Source organism: Lissotriton vulgaris, chromosome 8 (genome assembly GCF_964263255.1).
Source record: "Lissotriton vulgaris chromosome 8, aLisVul1.2, whole genome shotgun sequence".
Classification (NCBI taxonomy): domain Eukaryota; kingdom Metazoa; phylum Chordata; class Amphibia; order Caudata; family Salamandridae; genus Lissotriton; species Lissotriton vulgaris.
This window is the reverse complement of record NC_141696.1, coordinates 782,299,223-782,325,246: the sequence shown is the minus strand read 5'-3', so window position 1 is coordinate 782,325,246 and position 26,024 is coordinate 782,299,223. Positions and strand designations below refer to the sequence as shown.

Below are 26,024 nucleotides of genomic sequence, written 5' to 3'. Positions count from 1 at the left end.
CCTACAGAGTACGGGCCATCGGCGGAAGGCCATTAAACCATCTGCCCATTTTAGGGTGGATGGAGTAATTCCTTTTTTTTTCTCTTTCCGTCACTAGCCCAAAAACAGTTGGTGGTGAGGGACATGAAAAAAAACTTCCTTCTTTGAGAGTACATTTTTCCAAAAATTAAAAAAGGTTTATACGTTTGGTGTACATCTGTCAAAACTGATGTACACCAAACTTTCTGTATATTGAAAGGAACCATTGTGACAACAGTTCTTTTCAATGTACAGGGTTGTTCGTTGGACCGTAAGACACCAAAAATTTGGTGGGCTGAGTACACTTGAGGTGGCTTAGAAAATGTCCTTCACCATCCGGATGGATGTTACTCCATCCGTCAAACTCAAAATCTATTTCTTAGACAATAAAGGAGATACTGAAGCTGTGGTGCCCCCCATTCGCCCCTCCAATCAGAATTTCAGGATAACTAGCCTGGCTTAAAAAGACCTGAATGTACTCACAGTTGTCATGATTCACACACTTTTTCAATTCACACGAATAAATATACACTCATAAAATGTGTGAATAGCATGAATAATTATGGGCAATTTAAGCAAGCACTAGCAAAGCTAATACATCTTGCCTTTTAAACCTATTGACACTGTTGATGCTTTTGCTGATGTTGTACTGTATTTGGAAAAAAACAAATATTACTGATAAAAAGAGGAATACAATGACATGTATGTTTTGGTGAGCATCATAACTCTATGGTGGCCCATTGAGGTGATGTATATGCATGAATGGGTCAGACTGCATCTGCACGCATAGGCCTTCACACGACCACCATTTTGCTGTTTTTTTGGGGGTAAGCAATTAAGGAGGTGGTGGTAGAGGAAGGTCTGAGAAATGCAGAGCATGCAAGGGGGCGGAGCTAGCCAGCAACGAAGATGGCCGCATAGTCTGCGAGCTCCCCTGTCTCGCCACATATCCGTAAAGTTATCCTGGGCTAAAGCCGATTGAAGGACACAACTCCTGGCAGATTCCGCGGGCAGAAGACAGCGGAAAAAGATAAGGCATGAATCCGACTCGCCTGCAGGTCTCCTGAGGCCGGAAACTGCACCCGCAGCCTACAGCAGAGAGACGCGGAAGAGATCCACGACCTCGAGTGAGGGGGAGGCCGGACCAGACAGGGTCTGCCTGGAACAATGAGGCCAGGGGATAGCGTGGGCCGGCGGTGAGACCCGGTGCGGCACTGGAGGAGAGGATGTGAGGAGGCTGCGGAGAAGTGTGCTGGGGGCCGTGGAGGAGCACGGTTGGGAGCGCCCCCACGGCGGAGCAAGACCCGGTCCCGGCTGGCCTCCGGGGACCTCGCGACGCCCTGTGGAGGTGCTAGGCATTGAGTGAGGTCCCACAGCGCAAGGCGCAGAGCCGGAGCGGTCATTAAGGACACCGTGGTGAGTGTGGCCCCTCAAACGGCTCCGGAGACATCGAGGATACCGCCCCCCCCAGCTACCAAGGGACCGGAGTGCGGTCCCTGTGGCACAGACGTGGTGACACTTCGATATCCCCTCCCCTTGCCTCGGGGGGGGTTCGGTGGACGTGAGGAGGTGCCTTCCTGGCCTGGCATGGAGTGGACGGCACTGGGATAGTGCACGAGGGAACTAAAGACGGTCACTATTTTGCGTTCAGACTGGCAGCGATCTCTGCACATTGAGACCCAGGGTGGAGAGATAGGTGATGCGACCTGCTGAGAGGCGGTCTGGGCCCGATGCTCTTGCCTGAGCTGGATGGACTGAGCTAGAGCGACGGGTGGGCCTTGGTTCCAGCCCTCCCACTCACCCGCATACTCCCCCACACATCTATATGCCCTCGAGTGAGAGGCGGCACGCGGGTGGAGACGGCTTGCCTGGATAGGAGCGTGTGATTGTTGGTCAACATTGGGGCGGAAGATACTGCTACCCCAGGGATCCAAGAAGTATTGGCCTCACCTGGGCTGCCAGCCGTCGTGTGCGATCCACAGTCGCGAGACCGGTTTTGCGCTGGTCTCCCCTGAAGGAAGGTTTGCGCCTGGAGCTGCTGCAATGGGGAGCACGGACAGATCACAGCCGAAGCTGTCCTTTGATCCGAGGGGCGCTAAAACTACGGAGACCACGACAGCAAAGGGCGCCGGACAGAGTGACCAGACGGAGGAGGCTACCCCACAGGATATCAGAGGGCTACTTATAGCCATGGAAAAAGGTCTACAGGGTGGCATAGCCTCGTTAAGTACCAAGATGGACGCCTTAACCTACCGCATGGACAGCATGACGGAGCGCCTAGACAAACAAGCAGAGCATGTAGACACGGCAGAGCGGCGTATCAGGGATGTGAAGGAAGCTTAAACCACCCTGGACTCGGAGAGTAAGCAGATGGCCAAAGCCATACAGGTACTGATGGCTAAGACAGAAGATTTAGAAGCTCGTTCTCGACGTTGCAACCTTCGAATTATAGGCCTTCCGGAAACCACATAGATGGGCAACTTGGAGCTATTCATAGAGAAGCATCTCAAGACACTACTTGGGGACACTGTCTTTTTCCGAGATGTTCGTAGTGTAGAGAGCGCACCGCTCTTTAGGACCACGACCTAAACCAGGGGCTCCACCAAGACCTATCATTGCAAAATTGTTAAATTATGGAGACCGGGACACAGCGCTCCGATTGGCAAGGGAGAAGCAACCCTTGCAATATGAGGGCTCCACCATTTCCATATTTCCGGATTTCACTGCTAGGGTGCATGACGACAATTTCTTCCGATGAAGAGGCAGCTGAGGGACATGGGGACCGACTACGCTATGCTGTACCAGTTGAAGTTGAGAATTAACAGGCAAGGGAAACCTTTATATTCACGGACCCTAAAGCATTACAACAGGCACTGATGGAGTGGAGGAAGGAGTCGAGGGGTTCCCCACACAGAGAATCTGAGGAAGTGGGGAGTGCTTTCGAGGATCAGGACTGAAACCATGCCCCACCAGCCACTGTGCCGCTGCTCTTCCTGGGACCCTGCTTCATTGGGACTACGTGAATTTTGCAGTACAAGCTGTTGAACATGGGTGGCTGCTCACAAAATCTGGTAGGACAAGTACCGTTGGTTGCTGAGATGAAGGTGTGCCCAAGACACAAGTACACGGAGACTGGGGGGCGGGGTGGCATACAGCATGAGTTTTATTATCTCTCCCACTAAACTAGACTTTGGCTCGCTACCTCTGCCGACCAGTGTGTACCGCAGACTTTGGTTGGTGAAGGTGTAGAGTGTATGTGGGGGGATTGTTGATTGTTTTGAGTGGGGGTTACGGGAGGGGGGAGATGGGATTGCAGTAGATTTGCGGCCTAGTTGGGGTTGGGCAGGCCTGGGCGGGAGGGGAGTTGTGCCGACAGGGACTGGAGACTGAAGCACATTTACTGTTGGGGTGATGAGAATTTTGTTTGTGTTTTGTCACACAGGCCAATCATAGTGGACTTGGGGACACATGTCGCACAGAATTAATTATGGCAAGGGTTGGTGGAGGGATGACATCTGACACACTCAGCCACAAAACACTTTTAGATAAGCTGACCTTGGTTACGTGGAACATCGGAGGCCTTAACGACCACAGGAAAGTCAGAAAGTCCTACAATACTTAGGTAGGTATGACGTAGATATAGCCCTGTTACAAGAGACACACTTACCCACTGACAGCCGCAGCTCAGTTACAGGGGACTGTCCGGCAATGTCCACGCTGTAGGGTTCACGTCCCATGCTAGAGGGGTACTCACATGGATTGACCCAAAAGTGCGCTTGACTTGGAAGCCCTTGGCAACAGATGAGGATGGTAGATAAACAATCACTAGGTGTAGTGGTAAAGGGTTGGAGCTATGCGTTGTCAACATGTACGGGCCCAATTATGATAACCCTGAGTTTTACTCTGAAATAACAGCTAAAATTGCGACTTTCACTGAGGGTGAGCTAATCTGGGGCGGGGACTTCAATATGACAAGACACCCCTATGTGGATAGGTCTGACGGGCCCAGTAGACGCCCTGCTGCTGCTAGGGCACTGGAAACTCACATGGAGCACATGGGCCTGCGTGACTTCTGGCATCATTGATTCCCCACGCAGGGAGGGTATAAGCACTGCTCTGCGCAATTTAACATACATACACGCATAGTCTATTGGCTCGCCACGTAGTATCTGACCTCGGCCATACAACGGTGCGAGGTATTGCCCCACACGTATTCGGACCACTTGCCGGTCCTGATCTCCATAGCAGCGCCGTAGAAACGAATTCCCGCCATTCATGTGGCGTTTTCCGCCCTACTCATTGCTAGACAATGCTTTTAAGGAGGAGCTGGCTACAGCCATTGACACGTTTTTCGAAGCTAAAGAATGCTCGGTTCCCTCGCTACAAAGTATTTGGGAGGCGTTCAAACTCTACATAAGGGGGACCACCATAGCCAAAACCTCTGGGATCTTAAAATCCATTAGGAATAGGTTGCAGGCACTCAAAGGTAAGCTTAGGGACTTGGAGAATCGACAATTGCACGGCTACACCGACACTATAGCTAGGGAACTCACGGACACCTTGAGGGAATACAACAAGGAGGCAGACCTTGAGGTTAAACACCTGGGGAAATATGCCACAGCTAGATTGTAGGTGGAGGGTGAATGGCCTGGTGCAGTGCTGGCGCAGCTGGTGAAGCGGGGTAAGAAAGCTGGTGTGGTGCCGGAGATGAGGTGTGAGGACACGGGGGAGCTGCTCACTAACACGCAGGTAGCGGAACCATTTGAGAAGTATTATGCCGCCCTATACGCCTCTAGAGGCCAGGCGCCTGAAGAGCACATCCTCGATTACTTAACTCACATCAAGCTGCCGTGGCTTACAGATGTGGTCCGGAGGTACCTAGTGCGACCTATAGAAAGGGAGAAGAAAGTTTTGGCTCTCTCTACCATGCACTCAGGTAAAGCACCAGGGAGTGACGGCATCACAGTGGCCTTTTATAAGGACTTCCTTGACCTACTGCTTCCCAGGCTGCTTGCCGTTCTTGAGGACATGGTGGAATCGGGCTCCATGCCTCCCACGATGCGTGAGGCGATTATAGTTACCATTCTTAAACCAGGCAAGAATCAGAGTGAATGCGCCTTGTATCGGCCGCTCTTGTTATTGAACGTAGATGCAAAGATTTTTGCTAAGTTGATTGCCAATCGACTGCGCCCTATGGTCTCCAAGCTGGTAGCCCCGGAACAGGCTGGCTTCGTCCCGGAAAGAAACCTCACCTATAATCTGAGAACGGTGTTCGCAGCCTTTTAGCATACGCACCCGGAGGTTCCCGCGGTGGCAGTCTTCTTAGACATGGAGAAGGCCTTTGACTGTTGAGTGGCCCTTCCTACAGCACGTGCTGAGACGCATGGGGGTGGTTTAGCTTTTCCTGGACCTCCTGACTACACTATATACCTCCCCGACGGCTCGGATACGGGTGGAGTCGCTGGTCAACAGACCAATTAGGATAGAGAGGGGCACGAGGCAGGGCTGCCCTCTGTCCCCCATTTTATATGCATTGGTGGCGGAACCCTTGGCCTGTGCACTCCGCAAATACCATAGTCACAGAGGGATATGTTTCCCCACATACGAGTTGATAGTATCCACATACGCGGATGACACACTGCTCTATGTTAAAGAACCGGAAACCCATTTATCTACGGTCCTGCATGAAGTGGTGATGTTTAGCTCCCTATCCGGTATACACGTAAATTGGAATAAGTCCATGATGTTCCCCCTTACCCCGGCCACGAGGAGGTTCGACCCGGAATAACCCATACAATGGACAACTGACTCAGGGCATTATTTGGGGATCCGGCTACATACGGATCCGGACGTGCTGTTGAGGGAAAATTATGGCACTGCTATCTCCAAACTGGAGGACGATCTCAAAAGGTGGATAACGCTGCCCTTGTCACTTCTGGGGAGAGTGGCCTTAATGAAGATGGTGGTTCTGCCTCGACTTCTATTTCTGTTCTGTAACATACCCATGGTGCTGTCAAAACACTTTTTTGAGCGATGCGCGCCCTTATGGTCCGCCTAGCGTGGGCAGGGAAGCAGCCTAGGGTCCCTTGGTCTATTCTCATAAGGCCCTACGGGGTGGGAGTATTGAACGCCCCGGACTTGGAGCTCTATTACAGAGCGGCACAGGCTGCACCAGCATATCACTGGATATATGGCCCTAGGGACATACCCCACGTCCGTATGGAAGCGATAGTGGCTGATCCCACGCTGCTACCGGCACTGCTGACTCTTCCGAGAGATCGGCAGACTGGGTACCTTGACTCCCTGAAGGCGGTGGTACACACTTGGCATCACCTCTATGGAGGCCCAGGCATGCAGCGTGCTTTACGCTCCGGCAACATTAATCGAGTGCACCTATTGGCTGACCCATCTCAGGAAAAGGCAGTGAAAATGACTCTGAAAGACCTGAATATACACATGATGGGAGACTTGTTCGAGGATGGGGTGTTGCGCTCATGGGAACAGGGATGGACGCCAGCTGGGGCAATTTCAATATCACAGAGTTAGACATGCGTTGAGGGCACTCCTGGGAGAAGAGATGGAGGAGCCACAAAAAGTTGCAGCCTTCGAATACGTAGTAACTGCCAAATCACCCGCTAAGTTGATAGCTAGGCTATATTCTATAACACTAGCGGAAAGAACAGCATACTATGCCAAGCCGCGACTTGCATGGCAGACTGATATGCAAAGGGAGCTAGATGAGGAGACATGGCGATATTGCTGCTCTAGTACCAAACGTATTTCATTGAACGGCAGACATAGGCTTGTACACTTTAAATACCTGAATAGAACCTATTACACGCCAGAAAGACTTCACATATACAAGCTGCGAGACACTCCTGCGTGCGAGAGGTGCGGGACGCTGGTAGCGGATTTCATACATGTAGCATGGCACTGCCCGGAGATACACGATTTTTGGAGAGCAGTGTATGGGGAGGTTAATAGTACGGCAGGGCTGACACTGACACCTGACTCTTCACTAGCACTATTGGGATATTCCAAGCCCCTGCGCCCGGCGAATAGACGACTGGTTGATATGGCCTTCTTGATAGCGAAGAGATGCATCGCAATGAGATGGATGAGGGGCCCACCCCCTAGATTACAACAGTGGACGAGAGAAATGCTGTACTGCTGTACGCAGATGGAACTCTATAGCGAACTATCACCACCTAGGAATAGACCATAAAACTTTTGGGCATGCTTCATTGAACGCAGACTAGAACGGCAAGAAGCGGACACAGACGAGGGGGGCATGGGCGCTGCGAATCGCAGAGGATATAACGAATGAGGTAGCGACTGACGTAGATACACTCTAAAATGACACGTCTTGAGGACAAAGGGAAGTCAGTGGGTCTACTTGGAAGGACGGGAGGGGGGCTATGTTCTATGGAGGTTGGTCTTGACTGCAGTGCCACATACAACTCGGGCGGGTACAGGGGGAGCTACTATATTGATGTCATGCAAATGCACCATGTGATGCTGATGGAATGTAAGATAACAACAAGCGGTTTGTCCAAAGCTATGTATTCTGATATTGCCTGTGACGGTCACTGTTTTTTTTATGTTTTTCCTTTCTTTTTATTGAAACACCAATAAACAATAAACAAATTAAAAAAAAAATGCAGAGCATGCAGGGTGGGGAGGGTAGTATTTAAGGAAGTGACCGGCACATGAAAGAGGAAGAAAACAGAAGTACTCTTATAGAACGTTGGTGAAAAGTTAAAAAAGTAGTCCCCTAAATATGCGTGGTGGAAGCATACAAGCCATTCAGTAAAAAGGAAAGTAAACATGTTTTGCTCCAGGAGAGGGACAAACACAAGAATTAGACAGAAACCTCTCACATAAGAATCTAGCAAATGAGTGACAAGAATACCAACCAACGGTAAGCAGATCTGTTTGATACAGGGCCCTTGAAATACACAATTGTGGGGCTGGGGTGTTTTCCAAGTAAGTATGGATTTGTTGCACTTTACAGACATAGTGCATCTGCTGTATCATTTGTTATATATTTTGGCAATTTAAAAGAAAAGCATTTCAACCCCCAAAAGATTAAAAGTAATGAAAATTGATTTGCCACACAGTTGTATTAATCACAATATTATATTTAGGTGATCACTTGCCACCTACTGTAATTAGCCATTATAACAGTTGCTTAGGTAGTGTAAACTGTAGCAAGAAACAAAAACCTTAAATATTTTAATGTATTTCCAAAGTGTGGATATAATGAGTCAGTGGCATTTTATTTTACTAATCACACAAATGTATTCTCAAATCACAAGTGTTTTTCTTAAGTTTTAGTTATTTTAACAGAGCAGTAGGTTTCAGTGCTGGAACTGGAAACAATTTACTATGGGAACTCCTAAAATAGGGGTTAGGGTGTGGCAGAGGAAGGGGTGGTGGAATCATGAGTGGTGGAACTTTCAAATCTGAGTCTAACAATCAACGTATATATTTATTTAAAATAAAATCTGCTGCACAGAAATTGCCAACAAGGACAAATGTGACAGTAAATCTGTTCTAGCTTACATAATTGGTCACAAAGAGGCTGCATTTTAAAACATCTTACAAGGTAAGGACCTCTGTTGCAGAGGTCTTTGTGTGCCCAGCACTTTTAGGGGATTACACTATCGATAAGATAACTCAAGTGGTTAATTCAGTACTGGGAGAGTTCTGTGTATTGGCCAGTCACAGTTTGAACTCATTAAGTATCATAGAGGGTTAATGTGCCTGCTACAAAACACATTTTGTAACATAAAGATCACAGACTTGTGTTTTAATGTTGATAGGTGAGTGGACTATTTCTTTTGTGTTCTGTTACTCCCAGTTCATAAGTTGCAATCATTCTAATATAGCACAGTTATCCATTTACATGTATCAAGGAGCTGCATATGGAGCAGCATAATTTTGACCCATCATAAGATGCTGTAGGAGTGCATCATAATCATGCATGGTGAGCACTCGAATAGATTTTGTGAGACTAATGTTACTAAGAAAAGATGGAGTATTGCATATTTAAAGTACTCCACACAAACTAATGGAACCTATAAATTGAGTGCATTGAAATGTGACTAATAAGGTTCTTTGCAACATTTACATATTAATAGTGTACAAGAGATTAAAGTAGCTGTTTCTCATTGTGAAGTTAATTAAATAAAATATATGTGTAGAAAAATGTGCAAGCATTTATATGTGTAAGAAGAAATTATATTCATGTTGGTGTATTTGAAACTTCATTTTTGTAATTTATTGCAATTCATTCAAGCATTGAAAAGTTGCATTTGCTGTGTGTATAGAAATGTGCACATATTTGTAACCCTGTGCACTGTTAAATTGGCATAATATTTGGGAGAACTGTTTCAGTACAAGCTCACGTTTAAAGTCTAACATGTAATTCATGTTTAATCTTCAACATACAGTGTATTTGCTTGTATTTTGGTTTCCGCTGCAGATGCAAACAAAGCCTTACTAGCTAGAAAAGAAGGCTTTTGTTTTAATTAGATAGCAAGGTATGAGAAGATGGATCTTGGCAAAGATTTTTGCGGTAACTAGCAAGGAGGCTAGTTTTCATGGAGGAGGAGAAGAATGGCCAAGGATGAATGCAGTAGAAACTTATCAATGTGGGAAAAATTGGTGCCAGTAACCAATTTGTGCTAGAATTGTGGACAGTTACTGGATACAAACACTTGACTTACTTGAGTGCAACTAATGTTTTTTGCTGTAACATGGTGGGGGTTGCAGATACATCTTTGGATTGTGTGGGGTACAGACCTCTGTTTCTGCTTTGAGTGGCTTCTTGCTACTTGACCCTTGGTTGGAGTTTATTCTAATGAAGACTGACAGCTGACACCTTTCACATTTCTTTCTTTTTCAATGCTTCTTAGTCTAGGGTTGCCTCTTTTAAGTTAGTGTAGGGAGAGATAGATTGTTCATGCCTACCTTTGAGAATCACTTGATGCAATTTCATGTCTAATTCTTTTTCCTGATTACGTGCATCATCATTATTGAACTAGTTGTCTGCTATTATTTTTATAGGTTAATGTCCTTAGGAGATTTGGACTCATTTGGTTTGTTCTGTATTTCTATATGATAATGCTGAGGTTGATTGATATCAATCTTTTTCGAAATTTACAAATTACGTTTTATTTTATTAATCTCAGATTCATTTGTCCAGTGGATTATTGTGTGGCTGTATTGGTTACACTGTGTTGAAATATAATTGTGATTGTTTCCTCTCACTTACCTCTTAAGCAGCTAAAAAGACCATCTAGTTGAGTAGAACTCTTTAAAGCTCTCTCACATGCATTCTGCAAGTCATGGGTTTAAATCCTTATTGTTTTTTTAATCAAAAGGTTATTCTAAGGTTTCAAAAGGGGGTTTCTTCAAGAAGTAATAAAGTCTTGTTAGTACATACAACCCCAATCATTACATCAAGTGTTGTATCCTGACTGTGTTTCTCACACCCTTTCAATGTTAACATTTAATGTCTATAGTATGGACGATATGTGAATCCTAAACCTTTAATCCTCATTGTCTTATGTAACATTTTCTGTTGAGGTTTACTTGTATGATTTATTGTGTGTCTCTGTGCTATGTAGAAGAAGAGAGAAGTGAGAAGGTGGAGAAGTGTGGCTCAGGGGTTAGAAGCGGCAGACCCGGAAGCTGAGATCGGTCCTGGACCAGGGTTCAATTCCCCGCCTCGGCGGGTCTTGGGCACAAAAATTCCATGGACACGATAATTCTCGTTCCGGTGCCTACTCGACTCACGGGTTCACACTCTGCGACTCTGGGCAATAGCTTGCTTAATCTCCACTACGGCCCCTCGTGGCGGGATCCCTGGCTTTCTCCTTGTGGATACCCTGCTGGGGTTATCTCACAGGGGAATACCAGGACGGGTTCCCAAGGCAAGCGCCTTGATGCCTTCGGGTGATACGTGCGCTATATAAATTGCAATACATTTACATGTAAAGCTCTCTGGAACCCTTCACTTGGATGAGTAGTGTTGTAAAGCAAATAAGTCAAATGTACATTAATAGGTTCCATTTAAATCATTATTTGTGAAATTATTCATACACACAGATATATCTTGCAGTCATACAGTGCCCATCTCTTTCATGGGGGCTGAACGAAGTCAAAAACCTTCCTCTAAATCATAGTTTCTCATAAGCACTTGTGAAGTGATAAGCTGTGTACTTTTATTTCCTTGCATTGCATTGGCCTCTAAGTGTTAGGCTCCAGATGGCACCCAACCAGGATGATAGTTAAAGGCTGAAGGCCCTTTAAATCAGCCCTTTTTGTGCCGGGTAGGAAGTGAAAATTCGAAAGCCCTGTCCTGTCTGCATGCTGCTGCACTGAATTGAATGCAACCTATGGGCACTGGTGAATTATATACAAAGTAAAGAAAGTCACAAGATGTCCCCAAATATAAACAAAAGGGGCAGCAGCTCCAAAATATTTAGAATTCACCCACAGATCAGCTCATATGCTTTTTATTCATTTATAAAAAAAAATCATTTTTTATCACAGAAATGTAAAAAAAAATCATCCATAATAGTACACAACATATCACATAAAAACATATTCATATACACTCTACACAGAATCCGGAAAACATAAGCTCAGCCCACAAATTACTATGAACAAAAATAAAGACACACACTATATACACAGAAACCTAGTAGCAAATAGAACCAACACATGCAATAAATATAAATCACATGTTCTTTAGTTTGTTCTTTCCCTGGTTGGATGTTTCCCTAGAACTAGCTTTCTCGGGGTCCCTCCTACGTTCATTTAGCACTGCTGAATTATGTGCCGGTGTCAGAAAATGCCCCCGAGGCAAATTCATCATGGTTTCCTGGGTCGGCCTGATTCTTGATCTGGACCTGAAATATGCAGAACTGTGTTCGAATGAGAAGAGTTGCTGCATGATTTGCATTTCTCTTCTGCTCTAGTCACATATGCTGCATAATTTGGCCTTGAACTGCAACATAATTAAAGCGGACCCGGTTTGGGCGCAGACATAGATAGATCCCTGATGAAGCAAAAATGAATGACAGAAATAAGGGCCACCTATCTCGGGGATTGAACATCATAACATTTTAATGGAGAAAGACATCACAGATTTGTGGATCTTTACTTACGTGTGTAATCGGTATGTTCATGCTGGACAAAAAAAGCAGGAATACAGCAGCTGCCCATGTATGTCATTTTGAAACCTCAGTGTTGCAGAGCGACAAACAGGGATTGCAGAACCATAAAGGGGTATTGTTTATTAATTCAAATCATTCCACTTATTACAGCAAGAGCTGTAACCCCACTGGTAGAACTGTTAGATTCTAGAATTTCAATCTTTGTGTCATGTCTCTGACTTAATTATGCCTGCATTTGCCTCATCACTGCTACGCACCGGGCAATAGACACATTTCTTGTTTAATTGCTACAATGAACACTTAATTTGCTGCTCCCGAGGAATAGTACTACCTAATATTATGACAGACCTATAAATAAATAAATACATTTTTCATTACTTTCAAGTGGTTTCTTCTCACCTTCAGGCAACAGCACTTGCATATTCTTTTAATGACAAACACAGAAATATAAGTCTCAGAATGCACAGTGCTGTTCATAAAAAGCCAGGATAAGCTGAAGTTTGTTAAGCTTGAACCAACATTCTTTGCACCAATAAGTCCCTTTTCTTCATTAAGTGCACCCACAACCCATTAAAGAGTGTTGGGTTATGTTGCTTGGTCTTAGAGCAGCACATTGTTTACAGCATTTAGCCCTGGGTGCTTTCAAATGCAGTTACAACGAAGACCCAAAATGGAAGAGCCTTCAGGCAACCAATCACATGGTTCTCCTGAATCCCCCTTCAACCAAAGGACACTAAAGCAGCCAGAGCTACTAACCTGCTGCCATCTGCACAACCTGCACTCCTCCCTCTCACTGACAGCCCCTGATCAGTCTAGGAAGGAAGGAAGGAAGGAATACAAAGCTGCAGACTCAGAGCCTGATCCACCAGCAGACCGAGCGGCTTACGACAAGCTATGACAGACAGATATTTGGTAAACACTCAATGAATCGCTACGATGTGGAAAACACATAGACAATCTTTGGAGAGAAAAGTTGCACCATTCAGGAGGGAAGGCAAAAAGAATGTGATGCTGAACTACATTGTGAACGCATGGATTCAGTGGGGTTTCAATGCTGTTCGTGCTCTCCATCTGAAATCTTTGTAAACGAGGCCGTTCAGGTGGTCTTTTTGTAGTTTCATAAGTGCTTCTACCTATGCTCATATGACTACACACTCATGCTGGGCTGATATTGCTGAATTTAAATTAAATGTATGTATTAGCAAGCATTGGCAATGCCACAAGGTCTAGCTTTAAAGGAATGATGTATGGTAATTTGAAGCAGTACAACTAGATAGCATGTTATGTTATGTTAAATTGATTTATATAGCGCACTAATAACCCAAGAGAGTATCCAGGCACTTGGGAATGGATATATGTATTTGTGTGAAAGCAAAGAGCTGCAAAATAATATTGGTGTAGGTCAAATAGGCAGATGACACCGTTGTACTCTCAAGCCAGACCTAAAAATTAATGTAGGTAAATTACTGTTCTCCACCCATCTGTGTTGCTGCCATTGAAAAAGACCATCAATTATCTTTGTATCAAAGACCCTTTAGTAGCTTAACAGGACCATGAGTGTTCCCCCAAAAGTTCAGGTTCAGGCAGCTGGCTAATTAAACAAAACGATCACAGCTGTATGGAGGCAGCTGCAAAATCAAGCCAGACCATAAAAAATATCAATTCACAAGGTTTGAAGCACATGCTACTCCAATCCGTTACAATGTAGTACAAATACAGAGTATAATAACACAACGTAGTTATGTGTCTTCTTGTATGCTATTTTATTCCATCTGCTTCTTTTAGCCTTAGCCAACACGTGTTTAGTCGTTTGGGGGGAGTACCCTTATGACTTCTTCAGGGCTTTAGTCTCAATGCGGTTGAATGTATAAACCTCCTAAAGTCAGTGTAGTTTAAGAGGTCAATAGGTCCAAAACCTTCAGCACAATTACATAGTCATTGTAGAGTTGTGTCTCACAATTGGAGCAGCCCAGCAGCAAGACTGCAGCTGCCTGGCACTCCAAAAGCGGTAAATAGAAAAACAATTATTTTAAAGTAGGTAGTGTCAGGAGGAGTGAGGAGCAGGGGATGAGCAGTTGGGGGTGAAGTAAAGAGGAGAGCAACATCCAGTGGGGAGAAACAACAGAGGAGTCTATGGGTGGTGCGAATAAAACAACACATTCAAATATGTGGAGTGGGTAAGCAATGCATGAGATTAAGGTGAGGGAAGAGGGGACTACACCAAGGGGCTAACTAAGATGTTGGGTGGACTAAGTCTGCCCGACACCGTCTTGGAGCTGTGACAGACCGACCTCAGCGGTCCCGATCCCCTAATTAGGATGCGACTGAACACTGTTTGTTTCCCTATAGGAGCCATAAACCGGCCGTAATACATGCTCCCATAGGGAAATGGGAGGTGCTGTTAATCCCTGCACACCGTGGCAGGCACCTCAAACAGGGAACAACAGGTCTCTGCCCCCAACTGGAGGCAGCACACACAAGGGGGCCCTGCTGGGAGCCCCCAAACACGCTTTCTGTCAGACAGACCAGCATGGAAACCATGCCAGACCCATGCATCCTAATCGCAAGGGCAGAAAGGCCCACTCTTTGGGGTTATGAGGTGGTTCCGACAGGCCAATGGGCTCCTTGAACCGATCAGAAGCCAGATGGAATACCTGGCCGGTTTAGTTTCTGAACAGCAGCATTGTAATGAGGAGGTCGGAAAGTAAACCGAGCGGACGTCGGAGCCTTTTCGTGCTGCATCGTTATCGACCCCCAAGTGTGTTTGTTAAGGAGGAAGGGAAGGAAAGGGGCGATACTTGTTGGGGGAAACACCAAGAGGGAGAGAGCTGAAACACACATCTTTCCTCACTGAGTGCTTAAGCAGAAAGAAAAAAGTAGGTCCCTAAAAGTGAACAGTGGAAGGGTAAAAGTCAGCCAATATGAGAGATGGTAAAGAGGATGTGCTCAAGGGAAGGGGCAAACACAAGATGGACATGCTGGGACAAGAAAAGCCATCAAACAACAAGCATTTGCAATGCAATAGGTCTTGCATTTATGAGAGTTTGCGCTATTGGCATTGTATATGACAATGCCTTTTATTTATGTTTTGTTTTTAAAACGGGATAAATAAAATGCATTTTCATTTACAATGCCATTAGCTTAAACTCTCGCAATTGTGAGACCTATTGCATTGCAAAAGTCCGCTATAAAAACAAATAAAAGTGTTAGGCGAGAGCGTGTCCTGCCTGCAACAGCAGGCAGGACAAAGCTATTTGAGAAAATAGTCCTCGGAGGCTGTAATTCAAGCCTACCGAGCAACAACGCAAGTAACAGGGGGTGTCATCATGGGAGGTTACAAAATTAGACAAAGTGGTACTAAGGAGGTACTAATAAGCCTTTTGACCAATGAACAGCCACAGTTTACAGTGGACAATGACACAAGCTAATGAATAATGTAGGCAGAGCTTCAAGTCCCTACCTAACTCAGTACAGCATGCCTCGTAGAGCAGCGCATGCACTGCCACCGGCTCGGCCTTTTCAGAGTGATAGAAAAGCCAACCAATGGTAAGCAGTGCTAGAATAAAAGTGCCAAATAAAGTGTTCGAAACTAAAATAATATATTTTGACATGCAAAATGTGAGTGTCCAAACTAGGCCTGTGACCGGCGGTAAATGTTTTTTTATTGCCACAAAGCACAAAATCCAACAGAAAATGTATATAACTGAAAACAGGAGCAACTCATTTACCTCGGTTCAAAATGGCCATTAATGGCCTCATTGCAACATGTCATATAAGATTGGAATTGGAAAAGGCCGGATGCAGCTTTCTTTTTTTTGTTATTTAGCTTCCTAACAGAGTGAATCCCCCTCACTATTTTTGTTCTCTTAAGAAATGCAGTTATAAAAACCAATTGTTTCTCCCGATTCTTGGCAACAAAAAAAATTACTTTCCTGGGGTATTTGTAAGAAGGTATTTTTTGTGACCCACATACTTTCCCCTAGATTTTACCATTTCATGACATTCATATTTTATGCATCATGTAGATGCAAATGTTAGAGAACCTTTCCCACTGTGTATTTTGAGACCTGTCATATGTATGCTTTTCAGTCTGTTAATTTGTGAAACTGGCCTATTGATTGTTGTTGTCTCATGACCACTCTTTTTGGATAGTCTGAAATCAGACCTTTTTGTGGCCATGTATAACTGAAGCTGGACACCCTGTGGACAGGAAACAAGAAGTAGATAAAGACTTATTCTTTGAAAAGCGACAGTGCCTTCATACAGAAACTCAGCTTGTAAATAACATTGTGTAATCTCGTCGCCGAATCATGAATTTATGTTTCAGAATGTATGCATGCATTCACTAAGCAGTAACTGACTGAGCTTTAGTACTTTTAGCTTTGGAAACATAGGCTAGCAGGATGGATTGTTTTGCTAGTCACTAATAGAAGGGGAGCAAAGTCTCTATGTTGGATTCATGGTGTAGATACAATGATGAAATAGTGCTAGAACATTTTTGTGGGGTAGAGGGTCCCGCCGTGACATGATGCACGTTAATCAAGACGAGACAGTGAATTATGCCACGCCCTATAATTAAAGCAAGATGTGGTAAATGCAGTAGCTCAGCTTTTGCGCAGTGAAACGCTTCACTCAAGGTACGTTACCAAAAAGAACAGGCCCCAGCAATGAGCAATGAAGTACCAACTTTGCATCTGTGTTTACAATGTTGATCCTGTTGTTTTTTGTTTTACATGCAAATCGAGCAGCAGTTAAAAGGAGATACAGTTCTAAATTTTGCATATCTGATAATACCTGAGCGATTTCACACTTGTGAATAAATCCAAATATTTGAAAAAAAGTTGCTTGAAATAAGGCTCTGACTAGAAAATATATTCTAAGATTTCTAAATTGCAGACCAGTTGCTTCTTTTTGAACTGTCTGTGCACAACTACTTGAGTAAAAGATACACTATTAGGTAATGTGTTGACCACCAGACTAAGAGGCATATTTATCACATTTTTCCTCAACACAGCAAGCCACCTTCCTGCACTATGCTGCGTGAAAGGGAGAGGGCGGGAATGTGCTGCATTTAACATTATGGTTTATTCCTACTTTCTGCATGCATTGGTGCACAATGTGCTGTCTAGAGCCAATGCAAACAACCTTGCACCATGGTGCAAGGGTGCCTGCATTGTAGGTAGGATTGTTTTTGGGCCTGAAGGGACACCTACCTGCACAATAACAATCCTCAGCATCAATTTCCTCTTTCTAGGTGTGCTGCAGATTGTAGCACATGTAGAAAGAGGGAAAAGGAGAAGAAATTAACATATTTCTCCTCGTTACGCCTTCCCCTGAGAAGGAATTGCATTTTGATGCATTCTCAAATCTACCATTAATGGGAATTCTGGGAATGTGCCAAAATACATGAGTGAATGCATGAGACCCCCATGCTCCATCTGTGTAACACCTCCCTGAAGCAGAGTAAAGCAAGGCAATGACGTGCACTGCCTTGCGTTACTCCACATTTACCAAGCCACACAGGGCCAAGCAAGGTGGCCTTGCGTGGCTTCATAAATACCATTCTCATTTTTTGCGTCTGGCTTGCACCCCCTTGTGTGATGGAAGAGAGATACAAACCCATAATAAATTATGGACCCAAATGTGTTGTTCTTTGGTCGTGGATCATATAAGAATTGGGTCTGAATGGGCTTAGGTTAGAAAGTGATGGTGTCAATAGTAGATATATTTAAAGCGCTGATCTTTATTCATGGGTTGCTAAGGGATCAAATACATGATGTTATTCATTTGTCGTTGAAATCAAAAGATCATAAAGTAATACACAGACTCTATTTTTCTTAATGAATGCACCTATGCATTTGATAGGTTTTCCGCTAAATTTTGGGAAATTGCTTTTTTGTCTGTCTTATTCTCTACTTGATGACTTTTTTGAAGAACAAAGTGGTACAAAAGGGGGTGGTGATGGTCCACCATCCCCTTTTGTATCGCTTTTTTTGAAGAACAGACACCATGAAAAGTAATTACCACATGGTTAATATTATAACTTGTTTAATATTTTAATCCTTGTATGTGGACTCAAATGCAAATTTAATATCTAATGTGACAATGGCAAAGAAGTGAAAACTTGTGGTAATTTTCATGGTAAATTATTATTGAACATATATGTACTTAAAAGCAGTACCTAAACATGCTTGCAACATTGCCATATTACAAACAATAAAAAAGAAAAATAATAGATGGTAAAGTGACTCAACCATCTAAGGTTAAATCATTGTATATTGTAAAGCGCTCCGATACCCTCGTGGGTCAGGTTCGCGCTATATAAAACTTTATAAATACATAAATTGGGCCCGCCACCTATGCACCCATGTAACTGAAGTGCAATCTTCATCAAATCAGGGGAAGCTGAGCTCTCAAATTTAGAGACGTTGACCAGCTTAGCAGCTCTTGTTCCCTCCATGGGGCTTTCACCTGTATGGCTTAAGGTAAAAAATAAGTGCAATGCCATGGTGGCATGGCAGACCTCCTGTAAAAAAGTGGGTTCTGAGAACAGACCTGCAAAGTAGGGAGCACTTTGAAGATCCACAAGCAAATTGTTTGTAATGTGTTAGAACATTTCTCCCAAGAAATAGGTGACAATGTAAAACATGTTTGTGTTGGATTACCATGGTTTTAATTTTTGTCCCTGCACAGTATGGACTCAAGAGGAAATTGCATTATATGGGTTGCCCTAAATAAGCCTCTAATGGGTGTTCTCAATGGCATTGCTGACAGCAACTACACCCTCATGAAAAATCCTTTATGAAGGCCTCTAATAGATGTGGTGGAATGTCGAAGTGGGTGAAGGATATATCCACCTATATTAGGATGACCACCTGTCCGTAATTTACAAGGACTGTCCATTATTTGGGGCTAAAGTCTGTTGTCCATAGACAATACTTTAACAGACAGCATTTGTCTGTAATTTAATCCCATTCTCCCCAGCCTGATAAAAATGCCCCAGGTTCCAGTCGGCTGTCACCCGTTAGAGCTCTCTGTCACTTTCAGCAATTGAACTGCATAAAAATAGCTTAAGAACAATATAACTAAAAGAAGGAAAACATTCAGTAACTATGTTGTTGTCTTATCGAGATCATGGACCTGCATATAAACTATAACTCAAACACCTTAAAGGAAAAATAACCACATTTCAAAACAATCGGTGGGAAAGGCATTTTTTTATTTAATGGAAGTTGAGGTGGTTAAAGCAAACACTGCAGTTGTCTGCATGTGTAACTGAAGAGTCACAGAACCGAATCCTGCTTTCTACAGTTTTGAATTGTGAGGTATATTAATTGTACCACAAAATCTAAACCTACAACACAAACCACTTTGAGTATATAAGTCATTTTTCTTTTAGATTATATTACACAGAGTATAAACACTGCTTTCAAACTATATTCTTTAAGTAAAACACAAATAGTTTGTACATAGTACAAATATCTTTTACAAGTCTCCAGTTCAAGAAAGCAGGTCAGACTCATATGGTTACACTCCCACATTACCTCGCAAAGAGAATAAACTGTTGATTACAAGTGGGTGGGTGTTTTCCAACCTCTGCATAAACCTTTCTCTTCTCTGGGTCAGAATTATGAGTTGGGAGGTGTCTTTACTGCGTCCGGTAATTATCAGGCGCATTAAATAACTCACCCATCATCAAATTTCAGCAGGTCTTACCTGATGGCATTTTACAGGATAAAAGGGCACAGTACTTACCGGTGTGGTAAGCATCAGCATCCAAATATGGTTTTTTTCCCTGAAACTCCTATTAGGTGTCATTTATCCCACCAGATAAATAATGTATCACGCAGCATTATTATTTATCTGGTGTGAAAAATAGGCATCTAGGTTCTGAAAAAGTGAGAATCAGGTCCCTTATCTTTGTCACCTTGTTAAGATTCAAAATATTTAATCAATTCAAGGTTTTAGTGAGTTCCAAACATTTTGAGAAAAATATTAAATAATATTTATAGACCAGAGTTAAAGGACAACTGTACAACCAAGTATGTCCAGTTACCCATACCTAATCAGGCCAATAAACACATGATCGGGGTTTGATCGCCATAACCCGTTAACCGCGGCGGTAATTACGCCACGGTGCGGGCGTTTTCGTGCGCGGGTGGATTGGCCGACGGCAGCACTGGGGAGGTAGTGCTGCCGTCGGCCATTGGCCGACGGCAGCAAGGAAAGGGTTATAAATTAATATGAGAAGATTTGAAAAACACACAATTATCTGAACTTTATTTGTAAGTGAAGTCTGGTTCTTAGGTATATGCACCTAATGCTACCCACAGGGCTGCTATGATAGCCTTCACATCCCTCAGGGTGTTCCACTGCTTGTAGCCCACATCAGACATTTTAGAGTGGTTGGTAAGGGTGGCTTCCCTCCCTCCTGTATGACCAAATGTGCTGTGTTAGTTAATGTGCATGAAGTTGTTCTTGACATTAGCTAACAAATTCCGATTAGTGAGGATTCCTGCAGTTATTTTAATCCTTACATATGTCCAGCTACATGTGAATGCTTGCTCTTTACTGCTATGTCTTACACAAAACCAAAAACATAAACCTATTTTGACTTGTGCTTGTCTTGGCAGCTTATTTACCTTCTTTTATATTATTGTGTGACATCGACAGATGCATCTGTAAAATTGAGTTTCTGTTCTGGATTTTTGTCTTGAATTTTGACCTTTTGACCTGAAATTTTATAGTCACTGCCCAGAATTTCCATCCAAGTCAGGTGACCGCTCTAACCTTTATAAGCGAGTGTCCCAGAACGGTCCTTTTTCTAAGTTTTTCCTTTATTCTTTCTGTTATAATATTTTACACTGAGGGGCCAATTACGATGCAGCCTGTAAGGGCTTACTTTCCGACCGATACATTATGATGCTGGTGGTGGTAAAGTAAACTGGCTGGTCATTCCGTCTGGCTTACGACAGGCTCATGGAGTCCGTCGGCCAGTTTGAGCTGACTCGTGATCCCAAAGGGAGGGCCTTTCCACCCTTTGGGATTACGATGCATGGCTTCCAATATGGTTTCCATGCTGGCCTGTCCGACATGAAAACCATGTCTCAAATCGTGTTTGGGGCCCCACAGCAGGGTCCCCTTATGCGTGCGACCTCCGGTTAGGGGCCATCTATGGTGCCCCCCAATTGATCCCTGCACATTGTGGCAGGCTCCTTGAGGTGCCTGCCACGGGATAGAGGGATGAAGAACACGTCCCATTTCTATTTAGGAACTTGTGTTACTGCTGGTTTACGGCCATATCACCATTTCCCATTGAGAAATGGGAGTATACTACTGAACAGTGTTTGGATGCATTATAACTGGCCGATCCGGACCGCCGACCGGAGGTCGGTCGGTCCCAGGACCGTTGCGACTGCACTACATTGTAATCAGGCCTTGAGTCACTAACCCAGTGATTAAAGGGTCAAAGACAAACTGTTTTTTTCCAACATTGAGGTGCATATATTAGAAAAAAAAACATTGTTAATCATTGCTAAATTCACCAAGAGCATGTGCAGGTGTGCAATTTTTTTTACCATATGCAGTCTGCTCATGTATAAGATTTGTTCTAGGGGATGTCGTGATGTGTGTTGTGTTATTACTAGATGCTGAATTATTAGGTGCAAGTCTGATACTTTAGTATGCAAGGTTGGCTGAATGCTCAGCAACTGCGTTGCTACATACTCCTTCAACATGCCAATCCAGTTTGTGAATCAGGAGGGTATGTGTAAAAAGGGCCCAGGCACATATGTGATGAGTGTAATTCTAATCAGAAACAGTGTATAAATGTATGAATCTAGCCCTTAAAATTCTCAAGTGTATTATAAGACTTCTGTGTGAGCTAAGACTCCTTTTTGGAGCATTTTGGTGACTTTTTTATATAAAATAATAATATACATTGCCTTTTGCCTTTGATTCTGAAACATGATTATTGAATGAAGTATTTTTGCATTTGTAAAGTCTTGGATAGAATCGAAATGTGAAACATTTCCCTTTCTGAATTTCAGGAATCCTCATCATGATGTCCATGTGTAACGAGGTGCACGTGTACGAGTACATCCCTTCAGTGCGGCAGACAGACCTCTGCCACTACCACGAGCAGTACTACGACGCCGCCTGCACCCTTGGGGCCTACCACCCGCTCCTGTACGAAAAGCTGCTGGTGCAGAGGATGAACCGAGGCTTGGAGGACGACCTGCACCGGAAAGGGAAAGTCATTCTGCCCGGATTCAATGCCATGGACTGCCCGGGCAGCAGTCACCTTCGAAGGACATGAAAGTCGACTTTCTCTTGTACAATGTGCAATAAAGTACTACTGTTGTACTGTAAACAACAAAGAAATACTTGAAGACGTACTTTGGACCATTTTAGGTCTTTAAACTGTAATTAAAAATGTAAGTAGCGGGTACGAGAAAGCCTTTTCTTTCTATGCCATTTATTTATTTCTGCTTTGCAGATAGGTAAACATGCTTAGCCTGTGAACTGTGCAAGTCGTACTTAGAGATAAAAAACGAGTACTGTTTTGTATTGTGCAACCTGCATACGAAGCAGTTCAGCGTTAAATTGCACCAGACATGCCGGGTTGCAGAGTTTTATAAATCATAGCCTTCAGAAGTGTAAAATGTGATACTGTAAAGAGTTTTGTGGTTATGCCTGTCGAGGGGAAGAGGGCAAACAACGAAATAGCCATGATACATGCTCAGAAGTCTGCACTGCAATAATTATAAATGGCAAGTGTTAGTCTTGTAATTTTGGTTTTCACAAGGAAAACTATTACCGGGTCTGTTGATACCAGTGATTATTTTGGACTGATGTTTGTAGCTTTTTTATGACATGGAATAACCCATATTTGTCGAGTGGTATGGTTAGTAGGTAACCGTGGCACTGCATTTATTTGGCAGTTCTGGCAGAATTTGCAGTGGTCTCCAGTGAAGGAACTTGGACCCTGCGCCAATTGAAGTTTTTAACTAACAAATTAAGCATTGATTGGTACTCATGCTTGTATTTCAAGCGGGAAACAAATAGCATTTGTGCGACTGTTTGCACTAGACCACATTAGGAGTTAAGCGTGAATTCCATTGCTCCTGTATTAGCCCCGTCACTTGCCAACAGGTTTCACTGATGCCAATTGTCCACGCTGACCAGGGCACAATTTGTACTTGTGCGTGACGTTTAAAGCCAACAATAATTTGGGCACATTATTTCACATATTTTACACCAAATTGTGAACATGGCCTATCACACAACGGGCCCAACGCAAACGTTAATGGCACTAGATTTAATCGGCAGGCATTATTTGCACTAAGGTGTAAATGACACACAAGCACACAAATAATTATTCACTAATACTGTGCCGGAAGCAAGCATATACACTTTCCAGAAAGTGTATTTTTTTGATGACATTCAAAAGATGCACGTTTAAAATATTATTTTTTAAATACTAAATTAAAAGAAAAAAATAGTTTGCCTTCAGCAGGGATGTTTGAAACTCGAAAAAGGTGTTTCAGGTTGGGAATGTCTTTAAAGTTTGTGAACGTGTGTGGTGGGTACATTAAAAACACTTTTTGACCTCATCCGTTCTGCAGTAGTCACAGGTTTACTGCTCTCAGAGGCAGGTGTAACACCCTTGTCTAAGATGGGAACAGGACCAAAACACGCCCTAAATTGTTGGAAGTATAAGTGAAGGATTTAAACAAAGTGACAAATATTTTAACCCGTGGGGAAACTAAAAATTTAAAAAGTATGAACATGGTGCTACTTGATCTGTTGTATTCACATACGAAAATATATAAGCACTTTTTTTGCGAAAAATGTTCAGGTTACACCTGGAAAGATGTGAATGCTGCAGCTGTTCAGGCGTAGCTTGGAAATGTATTGTGAATTCCAAGCAGTTGTTGAAAATCTTTATCCATAGAATGTTGGAAGGTCCAAAACTAGCAGGGGCAGATTTATGACAGTTTTTAGATTCTGGCCCTCTTTAATCGAAAAAAAACATCATTCCTAACTCTATGAGGCTGACCCTAAAGAAGGAAGTTGTTCCTTTTACACACACACACTAACAAACAATTTTATCGTTTAGAATTAAAAAAATACAGCCATTTTAAATGTATATTTAATTAGTCTAACTAGCTGACTTCCCCATTTTAACAGAAAAGGAAATGGTCTGGAAATTCCAAAAAACACAGTTGATGGACAGAATGTAGAACTTCCAGGCATCCAAACTTAAGGAATTGTTTTGTATGTTTGTATATGGTATTTTTACATAAACCAAACATATCCGAAAGGCAGTGAAATATTGTACATGGTCAAAGACAAGCATAAAGTCAAAGAGAAGAGGAAGTTGGCTTGGGATTTGTTAAAGTATTTTGATGTAGTGTTCCTCAAAGACATGGGTCGTCAACTTTTTCCTAAATTTTAGGTTGGGGCGGTCCTAATGGATTCAGATGTTGTTCCAGATCTTGAATGTAAAAATGGAAAATAGTGGCTGTTGTCTTCTTTTCTTTTAGGAATTCTTAGTCTAGCTAGCTGTTGTGTCGCCCATGGTGGTCACTACGTGTGCCGCCCAGTGGCCACCTGTAAGAGCAGGAGGGGGGGGGGCTGCCAAATCCCAAGTAAGAGTTGCAGGGAGGCTGCCACCCCCAACACTCTTGCTGCCTTGGGTGGACTGCCCCCCTTGCTACACCACTGGATGGTGCTCAAATGGCCTGTACAAAACCCCTTGGTTTATCCCATGAGTCAACCTTCTGTGCAACCATATCCACTTGCTATAAGAGGCATCAACATATCTCTTTTTTATGTCATCAAAATAACCATATCAATATTGAAGTGTACCTGTCATCAGAACACAACCTGATCAGCGCATCCATCTTATCCTTCACTGCTGTTAAGAACGTTTTGTTTGTGTAAATGTAGTTATTTTCAATGCTGTATGTGAACTTTTTTGAAAGAATTACTATTGTGAAACTATACTAAATGTGCACGTGTTACAATTATCCTTTACGTACACGTCTGAAGAGGGTAGGTAGAGTAATGAGTGCTTAATCCATTCCTGCCCTCTTATGTTATTTGTAAGAACTACGAAGATGCCGCTGATGAGCATAAAACAAGAAGCACAATTTTTACGTTAGAATTGAACACACTAAACAGCACCTGTTCCTAAGCCCATTTCTCCATGGTATCCACAACTTTGCCGTCTATATGTTCTGATTACTACAGATTACGAGGTATTTCCTCTTACATTGAAATATTAAAATATGAGGAAACAAAATCAGGAACCCAGACACTATCTTGTATGTTTGCAAAGTTACTTTCTTAATATCCAAAGTCATCTGCTGAAGAAATACTGTACACATGAGTAAGATACACGTTTTACAAAACCTGTAACCTGTAAAAGAAGATGGCGATCTGGCATGAAAGGAACGCTTCATTTGTTTTTGATGTTTACGTCTACAAAAGTATTAAGAAATCACACTGTGCCAAAGATTTTTCCAACACCTAGACAGAAGACAGACAGACAGAAAGATAGATAGATAGACAGATAGATAGATAGATAGATAGATAGATAGATAGATAGATAGATAGATAGATAGACTTTAAAAAGTCTGCAGTTAAAGTAACCAAGTTCGACCCTAAAAAAGGCAAAGTCTAAAAATGAACAGGTTAAACAGATCATAACTTCATAATGTTTACCGTAACTAATGGTAATGGTTAGTTCAGTCGCATGCTGTGCAGTTTCCCTTTAGGTTTCCTATACATTTAACAGTGATGCCCAGTCTG

The 26,024-nt window shown here is 43.2% G+C and overlaps 1 protein-coding gene across 1 annotated transcript in view; it reads left to right on the top strand.

The window, feature by feature from the left end:
• Positions 1-25,768, top strand: part of ST6GAL2 (ST6 beta-galactoside alpha-2,6-sialyltransferase 2) — a 224,891-nt gene extending 199,123 nt beyond the window's left edge. The window contains exon 6 of the mRNA XM_086934666.1: positions 22,256-25,768. Within this exon, the coding sequence (XP_086790792.1) occupies positions 22,256-22,524 (269 nt within the window). The 3' untranslated portion in view covers positions 22,525-25,768. The remainder of the gene's footprint in view (positions 1-22,255) is intronic.
• Positions 25,769-26,024: the final 256 nt, after the last annotated feature.